General features: G+C 38.0%; 1 protein-coding gene across 1 annotated transcript in view; it reads left to right on the plus strand.

Annotated features, from left to right (window-relative positions):
- LOC127987544 (ribonuclease inhibitor-like) overlaps positions 1-13,319 on the plus strand; it is a 58,221-nt gene extending 44,902 nt beyond the window's left edge. The window contains exons 8-14 of the mRNA XM_052589905.1: positions 1,171-1,344; positions 4,396-4,566; positions 7,586-7,762; positions 8,243-8,419; positions 8,743-8,916; positions 11,413-11,574; positions 12,679-13,319. Of these exons, the coding sequence (XP_052445865.1) occupies positions 1,171-1,344; positions 4,396-4,566; positions 7,586-7,762; positions 8,243-8,419; positions 8,743-8,916; positions 11,413-11,574; positions 12,679-12,685 (1,042 nt within the window). The 3' untranslated portion in view covers positions 12,686-13,319. The remainder of the gene's footprint in view (positions 1-1,170; positions 1,345-4,395; positions 4,567-7,585; positions 7,763-8,242; positions 8,420-8,742; positions 8,917-11,412; positions 11,575-12,678) is intronic.
- The last annotated feature ends 606 nt before the right edge of the window (positions 13,320-13,925 follow it).

Raw genomic sequence — 13,925 nt, forward strand, 5'->3', positions numbered from 1 at the left:
ACACATCCCTGATCCATGGGTCCAAAAAGTTCCAGTTTGGTCACATCACTCCATAAAACATTATTTCCAGAGCTCCACAGGTCTACATAAATGAATTTTAGCAAGTTCAAGTCAGTCTTTTGTTCTTCTTGATCAAGAGTGGTATTCTGCAAGATGTCTCCACATTAAAGCTATACTTGTGTAGTGTTCTTCTTACACACTGCATTGAAATGGTTTTACTCCTTTTATCGTGTCATCTTGCAAGTCTTGGCCTGTACATTGCAGGTTTTTCTCAGTTGCTCTCATTAAACATTTTATGATATTGTGGTTTTTCTTCAACACCCTAAAAAGGTTTTCTGGTACAACACTCTTTAAGCTAAGGAATATGGCTGAGAGTTTTTAATGTCTTGGAAATATTCTTACAGCCTTTACAGACTTTCTAAAGTAATACAGTTATTTATTCTCTATAACTTCTCTATAGCGTTGTGTGATCTCTGTTGACTTTGCCATTTTTGCTACTCAACTTCAGCACATGCATGGGTTAACTCTGTGTATGTGTAACAGCTCAAGCTAATTCTGTTTTTAATAGAGATTCTAAAGACTTTATTGTGTTTTTATTCCCCACAATGCAAATAAGAGATAAGAGATACTCCACTCCAAAATGAAAATTTACCCCCATGTCGTTCCAAACACATAAAAGCTTTGTTCGTCTTTGGAACACAATTTAAGATATTTTGGATGAAAACCTGGAGGATTTAGACTGCCAAGTAAAACTTGTGACATAGCTCTGTTATTAAATCTTATTAAATCTTATAACTCCAAAATAATACATTATATAAGATTATATATTGACATTATGACTTAAAGTCAGTGAACTGTTATAGATGCAGTTTAGAGTTTATCCTGGATCTTCAGAAAAGCTTGTATTTCTAAAGTACTGCAGTCTCCGAGGGGTTGAGTAATTTTGATTGCAACTGTAGGTTATAATTGTGGAAAATTAAAACTGCAAAAATTAAAAATAGCATTTGTTGTAGTTTGAGTTCACCAGTATAGAACTTTAACCAGCTTTACTGTGAAAAGAGTCAATTCAGGTCAAAAATCCTTTAGTGCATCTTTTTATTTTCTTCATTCTAGAACATGTACTTTTGTGACAATCTGTGTTATGAGGAAGAATAACATGTTTTCTAATAGACTTTCAGACTGCAGTATCACTGAAGAAGGTTATAAAGCTCTGTCTTCAGCTCTGAGATCAAACCCTTCACACCTGATAGAGCTGGATCTCACAGGAAATGATCCTGGAGAATCAGGAGTGAAGCAGCTCAGTGATTTACTACAGGATCCAAACTATCAACTCAAGACACTGAGGTGAGACCTGATGAAATTATGAAAAATAAATGATACACGTGAACTATATAATTTGACTAATTTAGTAAGGTATACAATTCGTTACATCAAAAATTTTCAAAATGATCAAACATTGAAGATCAGATGCTGCAGCTGCTGTTGTTTTGATGATAAATGTCTGCACAGTTTAGTTGTATTAAAAGTTGCAGGTTAAGCAAACATTTTGTGTCAGTAGATGTGCTGGTGTTCAGTAGTTTGGGGCCTCAATTAACATTTATGATTGTGTTAAAAACATATTCAGTGTGATTTATTATCCTGATTGTTTAAATGTTACTGAATGCACTGTACATTCAGATTCACAACACTGTATATCACTGATCTAGAATAGAGAACTGGATTGATCATGACATCATGAATGTAAAGCCACCGCACCGCCATATTAGTAATCCCTAGTGTGTGTAAACATTCTATTGAATTAATAGGAAATTGTATGATTTTAATGAAAAACATCACATAACAAGTCAGCGTTTTTAAATCTGAACTATCCCTGTACATTCTTACAATGCAAACACTTAAGGGAATTTTCCCTACTTATTTAAAAGCTACGTTCATTACAGTGGCGAACATCATGAACACTCTCTCTTTCATTCTGAAATCTGAAGAAAGATTTATGCTTCGTATACACGTATCTTTATTCGCCTTGAACAGTTATTCATTGTTTATATAATTTTGTTATAGTGTTTTTATTCGTACAGTAGCTGCTAACTGCAAATGTTTCAACAATGATTTCGTTAACAGCATTCATTTTGAAGCAGGTAATGATTTAAGTGGTGGTTAAATTATTATTAATTTAGAATGCAATATTTTACATGGAAACAGTAGCTAATGCTAGTAAACCTATGCGTGATCTTGGAGAGTCAGAAATAGATGTTGCTCAATCAGGACATTAAAATTATACACATCATAATTTATTCAGAGAAATAACTGAATACAGACATCAAGTCAAGTCACCTTTATTTTTATAGCGCTTTATACAAAATGCATTGCGTCAAAGCAACTGAACAACATTAATTAGGAAAACAGTGTGTCAATAATGCAAAAAAAAAAAAAATTACATACATGAAGCTTTATTTCAGGATGGTAAATTAAGCTTTTCATTTCGGTATTGAGCAATTTTAGAGGGGTCATATAATGACAAGTTGATATGATTCTTTAGAGCCTTAATGAAAAGTCTGTAACATAGTTTTTTTTTTTTTTTAATTTCTCAATGTTAGTGTAAAAAAACACCTTTTTTACCCTTTCAAAAACAGCTCTTTTCAAAACAGGCTGGTTTGTTGGATTCTCCTTTAATGCTAATGAGCTCTGCTGACTCCGCCCCTTTCTTATGATCTGCTCTCTGAGAGACTGTTTACATTAGCCACATTCATAGTGAAAATTGCTAATAAGCACATTATTAGGAAAGGCTATTTTCAATGATTCCTAAATACATTATACTCACTGCTGGAGGCTGGATTATGAAGGATTCACATGAACATAAACGCAATTAGATCAAGGGCGCATTTCTTTCATTTCTCCAACCATAAGTTAATCCTCTGCGATTTCAGTCACTCTGATGTCGGGAGTAAACAACTACTGCTATGTTCATTATAATATCTAACAACAAATTTGGACTCGATCACTTAGGAGTCATGCTCGTCTGCATCTCAGGCTGATGACGGCTCACTCATGGCGGGTCTGAGGTAAGACAAGTCCAGTCAGTGCTGAAACGCTGCTGTCAATCAAACAATCATGGGAGGGGCCTCCAACCGTGTGACGTCACATGGTCAGAGTGCTCGATTAGAAAAAGGGGAAAACATTTAAAAAGATTACAGAAAAACCACTTGGTGGATTTTTATCATTATAGGGTGGTTGTGTACACACAATGGCAACACATTTCAGTTCAAACAACTTGTAAGAGTGCATGTAGCATTATATGACCCTTTTAACAGAAGCTATTGCATTATTCCTTGTATATTCAAATCAGTTTCTGATACTAATAGGTTCATATTTAATAATTCCTGAATAATTACGTACATAAAGAAATAGGTAATTGATCCAACACAAAATATAGCCTGTGTCCTCAGTGTGCAGCAGACACACACACCTAAACGGTTAAAATATATCCTTATCTTGCCCAAAAATACCAAAAACACTGCAGATAACATGAAGTAAAAATGAATTTACATACACGCATCATAAAAAATAATCCTGTTTGACTGATTTGTTTTAAATCGGGTGATTTTAGGTCAGCGGTTTGCTCGTGACTCAATGGTGCTCTCTGCTGGTAGAGAATAGTAAGATGGCTGATCAAACACTTCTGTTGGCTTCACTGCCTTTTGGCAGTTTAGAACGTAATGAGTGATCCAGTCATATATAGATCAGTGCTGTAGATCTACTACAGCAGATCTATCACAGACCACAAACATGTGATGTGTGTCAGGAGAGGATCAGTGATATCGCGCGCGCGCGCGCGCACACACACACACACACACACACACACACACACACACGCACACACACACACACACTCACACCTGTCTGAACCTGCAGTTCCTCTCATAATGAGCAGAATTACTGTTGCATTAACACAGACATCAGTTAAATAAAACTATCCAGAGATGATGTGAACCCAGATCATGTTCTCTGTTAGTGGATCAACATCCAGTGTTTGGTGAACTCTGCTACATAATAATAGGAAGAGTCGGCATCAAAAGATCAACTAAATATATCACTATGAATGCTTAGCAGTCACAAGCTAGTTATCTCTTTGCTAACTTTCCTCGTCTCCTGCTTAAAACCCAGAAAGATCTTCAGATGCTTGAGAATCATGATCTAGTGAGCTTTTGACCCTGAGTTTATTTTAAATAATTTACTTTTGACTTTTGTCTTTCTTAAAAACATTTGTGTATTTAAATGTTGAACTGTTTAAAGTTGAAATACAGATTTTTGTTACAAACAATGTTTGATGATCTTTAAATGTTTTGTGATGTAATGCACACTGAATTGATTCCAGCTTCATCTCCTCTTCTGCAGGTTTTTGGGTCCTGCTGCAGATGAAGGCTGTCAGTATGTGACTGGAATTGTGGGTAAAAACCCGTTACTCCTGAGAGAGCTGGATCTGAGTGGACATAAACTAGGAGACACAGGAGTGAATCAGATCTCTGCTCTACTGCAGGATAAACACTGTACACTCAACACACTGAAGTGAGTATCTTACATCATTTCACATGTTACATGACTAGTAATGTTACAGTCCTCTATTTTAATTCTCATTTGAGTCCGACCCCACTTTATAAAGCTGAGAAGAGCCAGGACATTTTTAATATAACTCTGATTATATTTGTCTGAAAGAAGAAATTCATAAACATCTAGGATGTCTTGAGGGGGAGTAAATCATGGGGTAATTTTCATTTTTGGGTGAAATATCTCTTTAAATGCACAGGGGGTGAAGAAAATAATGTGAACACATTAGAAATAGCCAGTAGAGCCCTGCACGGGCCTTAAATCTAGGCCCGAGCCCGGCCCTGGTCCGAGACGCTCAGGCCCTAGCCCGACCCGTGTCCGACAGCTCATCAGAATTATCAGCCCGAGTCCGGCCCGAGCCCGTGTTTTTATTTATTTATTTTATTACACAGCGGAAGCCTGCCCTATTTGCAGCAATTAAAAAAGGGGTCAGTTTTGTGTTATGTTTCTTTTCATTTCTTTATCAAGTTAGTTTAGAAAAATGTTTGAAGCATTTAAAAAAAAAATGACGATTAACGTTAAACAGCCGAGCCGACAGCAAGTAGCCTAAAACATATTTAATCAATTAAACCTGTCAAATAAACGCTAATACTTTACTTGGCTACAATAAAATCCATAGATATAAAACACTTCAAGAATATCACACAGACAGTTAATTTAATAAATGTTTATTTATTAAACCACAGTGAGTAAAAAAAAAAAAAAAAAAAAAAATGAAATACTGAGGCAGTCTCGCAACAGCGCTCGCAAACGAAATGAGAAATGAATCTAAACAAAATAAATTAATTAAAAACAAACTTGCAGGTTATCTTACCTCAAAAATGCACCACAGAACATGTCCATTCTTTTTTCCATTAGTTTCCAACAGTTAAACAAAAATAAAGTCAAATTAAAAGTTAGAACAGTCTCTTACAGAGCATCGTGGAGAAAAAGAATAGGCTCCAGAGTGGAAGGTTTTAACCCCGTCCTCCTGTCTTCTATCACTCTTCCCGCTGCGCTGCTGCTGCTGGCGGGACACTAAACACAGAGCGAGCCAGTCTTGACAGTCGCGGTAGCAGGGTCTCGTGCTGTTTCCACCATAGCAGCACATCTCGTCCATCACCTTCCATGTTGTGATTGAGGCGCATATATTGCTGTACTTCATCGTCGTCATCCTCGTCCTGCTCCACAATGTTTTCAAACTCGGCCAGCGCTCTCTTCTTTGATGCGTGGCCCGCAGCAACAGGTGCAGACGCAGAAATGCATGCTCGCCGCTACATGAATCATCATTTTATAATTATAAGTTGGCCAACTAGGCTATTATTAATACATTAATTTAGAGGCATGTAATAGCTACTACTACAATAAGTGGATATAAGTGAAGTATAATCGTGACGGAAAAGCGTGCGTGCGTGAGACTGTAATGTCAGTATGTCAGTTTAATTATAACGGGTTGAATTATCAGATTATGAAAGTTATGAGGTTATGAAATGTCTTTCTATATTTGTTTTTCTATCGTCGACGTCAACTTCTATTTTTTTTTTTTAATTAATGTGTAAAAATATAAATAGAAGGATGACCCAAAAAGGCCCGAGGCCCGGCCCGCATGTGAGCTATAACGTGAAAATTGGCCCGAAGGGCATAAATAAGTCGGGGCCCGTCGGGCTCGGGCTGAAATGCAGGGCTCTAATAGCCAGTATTTTATTAATATTTACCATCGTTTACCATTAATACAGCTTAGAATAGATTCATACAACTTTTGAATAGACTTCAGTTAAATTCTGTCTCTAACTTCTGCTGTGACTGCTGAATGTGATCATGTTTACTGACTACAAACTGAGGATTGAAGACTAATTTAAAAAAATATATTATTTGTGTGTATGTGTTTGCATGTTTCTATATTTAAATGTAATTTCATAAAGGCAGGGTCAGTCTGGTTTCCACTGTCACTTCTGGGGCTTGATCGTCCAGGCTTCCTCTGGGACAACGGCCAGGGTTTTTTGGCCAACTGGGTCTCTGAGTTTAGGTTAGAGGAGGTTATGAATGAAGGTGACTTGTAAAGTTGTGTAATCTAAACATTTGAAAGTTCTGCTAATACAGCAGGTCAAATACACAACCCAATATCCAATCATTTCAGTTAATACCAAAAATACACAAACATTTCTCTTTTATCCAGTGGGACAGAACTGTTTTCATTGTGTTTATTAATGGGACACAACAGAATAGTTCTGTGCTGCTGTATCTGAACATATTCATAGTGTTTATTGATGCTTCATATCATCTCTCTGTCATCAAACACCAGATTAATGAATGTGAAACACAACTGAACAGAACCGGTCCAGACTGGGCTTTATTCTGTGCAGGCATTGCTTCTTCAGTCTGACCTGTTTCAGAGAAATATTACTGTACTTCACATCTACACACACAGACAAACCTACAGTTTTATTTAGATGTGCAAAGTTGAATCTGTGTAGCAAAGCTGATCACGTCACTGGACAGAGCAGAGAGAATGCATTTACGTTGTAGTGATGTGCAGACCAGAATCAGTTTAAACACAAATACACAGCAGTCAGGACTTTTATTTTAGACAATATGCTCCGTTTTAGACAAAAGATGAAATAAGAATTATATGACAGGAATAAAAAGATATTAAAGATTTTAACACCTTTCACACAAGGTTATTAGGTATTAAAACTTCATTGTATTTCTATCAAGAATCAGCACAAATTATACATAAATCATGAGAAGTGTCAATTATTTGATTAAATGAACAAGTTTCAAAGACCAAATTGTGGAAAATTATCCAAAGATGTTCAGACACTCTTCCTCTGTTTTTTGTTTTATCAAGACATTGTGACTTTATTAAATATTTTTTTTTTAATCTTCTCTCTTTCTCTCAATGTAGGTTAAGAGACTGTGATTTGACAGATGAAGGTTGTTCTGCTGTGACTTCATGAACATAACGTGTCTGATTCATTGTGTTTTCTCTTTCTGTCTTCAGTCTGTGTGGATGCAGTATTACAGAGAAACAGTGTCTCATCCTGACTTCAGCTCTGAAATCAAACCCATCACACCTGAGAAAACTAAACCTGAGCGGGAATGAGCTACTAGGAGACTCTGGAGTGAAACACCTCAGTGATCTACTGATGAACACACAATTCAAGCTGGAGAAACTACAGTTAGTTCCTGACCTGCAGTTTTGTTTTGTTTTTAAAGCGGTCTCACTCAGACATGCATCACAATAAGAACAAAATATGATCACAAAATTTTGTACTTGTTGACTGTACACTACAATCTTAAAATATCTTCAATTAAATATTAATTTCTGAACAGAATTGTCTTTATTTGTTACTTTTAAAATTAATTTGAACATTTTAATATTATTTTTAAGATGCTTCTGTAGTTGATCCTGTATCTTAATTACATTATATATCACAAACCTCTTTTTTTTTTTTTTTGGTCTGACTAAAGATTCTCTAGACTTGAAATGTAACTAATATCCTCAATATCCTAGTTTTTTTATGGCTGTGTAATTATAATTTTTTTCAGGTTTCGGCAACATATTATTTATTACACTGTATGGTGTTAACAGATGATGAATTACTCACACATGAACATAACGTGTCTGATTCATTGTGTTTTCTCTTTCTGTCTTCAGTCTGTGTGGATGCAGTATTACAGAGAAACAGTGTCTCATCCTGACTTCAGCTCTGAAATCAAACCCATCACACCTGAGAGAACTGGACCTGAGCTGTAATGAACTACTAGGAGACTCTGGAGTGAAACACCTCAGTGATCTACTGATGAACACACAATTCAAGCTGGAGAAACTAGAGTTAGAATCATTATACTCTACAGCAGTTACACTCAGATTAAAGATTACTGTTTACTTTCAGGAAAAGGAAAGGAAAGAATGTGACGTGTGGCCAAATATAGTGTCCCATACTCTGAACATGTGCTCTGCATTTAACACACACACACACACAAACACACACACACACACACACACACACACACACACCTGCGGTTGGGGTTCAGTTCTTGCTCGAGGGTCTCATCTCAGTCAATCACCGGAGATCACAGCAATCCAGTTCATTGAATTACTCCCACATGAACATAACGTATCTGATTCATTGTGTTTTCTCTTTCTGTCTTCAGTCTGTGTGGATGCAGATTTACAGAGAAACAGTGTCTCATCCTGACTTCAGCTCTGAAATCAAACCCATCACACCTGAGAGAACTGAACCTGGGCTGGAATCAAATAAAAAACACAGGACTGAATCACTTATGTGACGTACTGAAGGATTCACGCTGTAAACTGGAGAGATTGAGGTCAGTAACATTCACAGACAAGAATCAAAATGATGAAAATCACTTTGTTTAACTCTTATGTGCTGTTCAAGGTCTTTTGAGACCCCAAATGATGTTTGCTGAAATAAAAACAAATGTTCCCTTTATCCAAATGTCATGAGACTTTGTACGGTTGTCAACACTTGGAAGATCTACAAATAGAAAATTACATTGGATTGATATCTGGTTGTGTGTTAGTGTGAAAAAAAAAACTCTCTGGAGACCCACATTGAAATGAATGAGGAAATGATCAAATCAATACTTTCTCTTCTTAATTTATCAAATAAAATCAATAAATACACCACAATTCAGACCACAAAATACACAAAAGTGAAGTGCACAATGCAGAATGATTAAACTCTCATATAAATGATGTTACATAATTAGACATAATGTCTGTCACAACACAGAAAACACACACAGTCTGAAGAGGAGACACCAGCAGATCCGCGTGTGGCGAGTGGGGCGGGGCCGAGAGGCGTGGGAACGAGGAGTGAGGCCAGGTGTAGTGATTGGAGATGAGCTACACCTGAGCCCCACCGCTAGTATCGAGTCCCACGTAGGAGATGGAAGGATATAAAACTGGAGTGACGACCGTGAAGGACGAGAGAGGACCAGGCCTGGGATATTATTTTATGTTTGCTTTTTATTTATGCGCACCAGTCGGCCGTGAGGGGCTGGTGCGCCGTTTTGTATTTATTTTTGAATATTAAAATGAGTTTTGATTGTGCGCCGGTTCCCGCCTCCTTCTTCCCGATGATCAGGAAGTTCATATTATTACAGTGGTGCCGAAACCCGGGAGAAGGAGGGACGCGCTGCTGAAGATCCCTCGCAGCTGTGGTGAATCCGCGGTGCCCTCGAGCTGGCGAGGTATGTGCCGCCATGGACGCTCGAGGCGGTGGGCTGGAGCGAGTTGCCGGGGACGGGCGAGCTCGCTGCCGACCGCCCACGACAAGGAGGGGCGGCTGCCGTCCGTGAGGGAGCGGAGGAGTCGGCGCCGTTCGCCAGGGGGCCGGAGCCTGCCGCCTCCGTGACGGAATCCGGAGGGGCAGGGAACGGGGGACTCCTGCCGCTGCCCAAAATCGGAGGAGCCGTCGCCGTCCACCGGGCGGCGGAGGAGTGTCGTGCCGTCCGCCGAGGGCCGTCCAGTGCCACCGCCGGGCACCGCAGAGGAGATCACCCAGCCGGTGGAGGGCCGAGCAGCAGTGCGTCTGGGAACCGGATTTTTTTTTTTTCCTCTCTCCCCTCTCTCGTCCTTGTCGCTCCTCCTTCCATCTCCTTTTCTCTCGCCTCGTCTGTCCTACCCCCAGGTTCCCGCAGGTCCCCGTGAGCGGTCTCCCCCGGAGGGAAGGGGGGGGGGGGGAGTAGAGCGCAGTCTCGGGAGTACCCCCCGGCCTGCGAGGGGCGATGGGGGTATGTGGGGAGTGGGGCGGGGCCGAGAGGCATGGGAACGAGGAGTGAGGCCAGGTGTAGTGATTGGAGATGAGCTACACCTGAGCCCCACCGCTAGTATCGAGTCCCACGTAGGAGATGGAAGGATATAAAACTGGAGTGACGACCGTGAAGGACGAGAGAGGACCAGGCCTGGGATATTATTTTATGTTTGCTTTTTATTTATGCGCACCAGTCGGCCGTGAGGGGCTGGTGCGCCGTTTTGTATTTATTTTTGAATATTAAAATGAGTTTTGATTGTGCGCCGGTTCCCGCCTCCTTCTTCCCGATGATCAGGAAGTTCATATTATTACACCGCGATTGGGGAAAACACACACGCCATGTTATCCCCATTAATCACAATTAGGAATGAGACTTAATAAAGTGAATTTTACATAAAAAGCTCTTTTTATATAAAAAACTATTGAAAAATATATTTTTAATTAATACATTTTATACATTTACAAAATATCATAAATCCTTCAAAAAACTACATAAATGTAGAGTAAAAACATTAATAAATGACACATTTTGTAACAAGAAATTATCAAATCAATACTTTTTCTACTCAATTTATCAAATAAAATCAATATATCCACCACAAATCAGACCACAATATACACAAAAAATGCAGAACGATTACGCTCACATACAACCCCAAAAAAACAACCATAGACATTAATTGGAGACTACAAAAATTTTGATTTTGTTGTTACGTAATTTGTCAAAAATGTCGGAAGAGGTGACACCCTGCACTTTTAATGTATTTTTCTAAATATATTAAAAATAACATAAATACTTAAACTACACGAATGTGGAGATAAAACATTAATAAACTGAGTAAAATGTCGTTTTGTTGGCTGTGTTCTCTGGAGAGCCCAAACAGCACGAGTTTCGTCCCCAAACAAACAGCACATAAGAGTTCAACAAAACACTTTATACTCAATATCTCATGATGAATGTGTTCACATTATATTTGTGAAAGATTCTTCATCTTAATGATTTGTTTGTAAGATGATCTCTCTTCCTCTGTTTGTCTCTTTCTAGTCTTTATTACTGTGACATTACAGATGTTTCTTCTTTAACTCAGTCTTTGACGAACACAAAAGCTCTGCAGTTTCTAAAAGAGCTTGATCTGAGATATAATAAGATTGGAGACTCAAAGCAGAAGCTCATTGATGTGCTACGAGACTCAAACTGTAAACTGAGGTGAGTAAACTTCACTTTGTGATATTAAAGAGATTCATTTACCTCTGATATGTGAACAAATATATACTTTCAGATATTAGTGAAAAGAGTTTATCAAATGATCATCAAGCTTTATTTGAAAGGGTTTGTGTCTGAATGAAATGTAAAGTTTGTCACAGCTTTCTACAGCAACAGCTGCTTTATTAATGAGATCAGTAATAGTGAATCATTCGAGTTTGAAATAGATTTGTTCAGATTGTAGGAAAACGCTGGTAAAATCAGAGCAGATTCAGCTTCAGCTCACAGTCGTCCAGCATCACATGATCAATGTATCTGTCTCTTGTGTGTTTTTACTTTGACAAGCAACACGTCACATTACTTTACACTTACTTTCTGTAAGAGATAATGTACCTCCAGCCGCTTGTTATCACAGAATAAACCCGACAGGTCGATCAGGACTTGTGTCCTCCTGAAGAGACTTATTCTGTGATAACATCCGGCTGCATCTGCATTATCACACTTATTATATGCTTTCTTGACACACAAGTGAAGAATTAGACACTATTTAGATTCAGCTAAACACTTCTGCTCAGTTAGCAACAACTTGAACAACAAGACACACTTTGAACAATGTCTCCTCAAGTCTACTATTAACAGGAATCTCCTGCGGTTTGGTTTGAGGGTAAATCCAGTCAGTAACTGAGGCACAAGCTAATAGCAGTTGTGTTTGAATGAAACGAGTGAGAGCGCGGTGCTGTGATACGAGAGAAGTCAAAGAAACGCCCGACTCAAATACCGTATGACTGTGTGTTATTCTGCTGCTAATGACACACACCTAATGAATAACACACCTCCGAATGTCACCACTGGCCAATCAGAATCCAGTATTCCAGCGAGCTGTGCAATCATTTCACTTATTTACTGAGACCAACACAAACATGTTTAAACTAGAGACAAACAGCTTTAACTAGTGACACATTTAACTGAAAGATTTGTGTTTTAAGACTAAATCACATTTGTGTTTGTTCCTTGTCATTTATTAAAATGTGACTGAAGTATAGTAACAAATTGTTAATTTGTTTCACTGAACTCTGATTATCTTCTCTTCGGTTCTATCACCAAAAGTCTCTGATAGCGATCCATCACCGAAAGTCCCATCAATCACAAGAAATACCTCATTGAGTTCAATCACCGAAAGCTGATAAATGCTGTATCTCATAAAGTGATGTGTTCTTGAGAGGAGCAGTAAACATCAGCTGAAGATCCACAGAAGAGCTTCACTACAGTGTCTATGAGGAGAAATAAATGTGTGATAAATGTGTAAATGTGATCCATACAGGTGAAGAGACTGAGACTTTACAATCAAATAATGCAGCATGTGTGTTAGAAACATGATATTGAATGATTAATATTGCTTTAGTATTCAAGCAGATGATCATTGTGTTTAATGTAAAGCTGGAACAGAGGAGGAAGAAGCTCAGATGAGTCTGTCTGGCTCTTCAGTTTAATAATATTTCTATTAAACTCATTCATAATGATTCAAATGTTTAAATGTGATTGTCAAGTGCAGCTCTTAAATGTGTCAAAAGATATAAAGCAAATCTACAATGTGTGAAACTTCTCATGTTTTCGACACATTATTATTCTATTTTACTTTATATTTAGTTGTGTGTCTGTTGTTAATGTACATGTATCCAGTATATAGTCTTTGTTCTGTGGATGGAGTCTCTCCTTCATCAAATCAACTAAACATTTTCACAAGTTAACAGCATTTGTGTCTTTCACTCTCCTCTAAATACTCAAACACATTTACTCTTTTTAACACTTTTATATTTTCATGTAAAAAAAATGCCACATACAGTTAAAAACAAGTTAAAAGTTTACTTGTCTGTTTTAAGTATTATTAAACAGTTTTAAATATAGGCTAACTTGTAGACATGAAACATAAAGCATAAATAGCTAATGCATAATAACAGAAATGTTCCCATTATATGTACAGCAGGTAAAAAAAAGTCAGCATTTTTTTATTTAAATTTTTCTCAGTTAATATATTTCCAAAGGTGCTGTACTTTCTTAATTGCGCCGCATGAGTAGTTGTTGGTCAGAGATGTTTTGGAGCAGAAGATCTGCAGGGTTCTGGAGGTTCATCATGTGGAAAGTTGATAGTTAGGTAAAGTGCTTTTGTCGTTCTCTAACATTCAGATCTGTAAAGTAAGGTGGAAAGGACACAGCTCTGATACAGAGTCATTCTAGTGTTGGACCTCCACATATTGTTCAGTGTAATAAAGCTGTTTCTGCTCTTGCTAATGCGTCTCTTGATGTCATTGTCTGTCCTCCATCATGTCTAATGATGAAGCCCAGGTCTACAAACT

Source organism: Carassius gibelio, chromosome B22 (genome assembly GCF_023724105.1).
Source record: "Carassius gibelio isolate Cgi1373 ecotype wild population from Czech Republic chromosome B22, carGib1.2-hapl.c, whole genome shotgun sequence".
NCBI lineage: Eukaryota > Metazoa > Chordata > Actinopteri > Cypriniformes > Cyprinidae > Carassius > Carassius gibelio.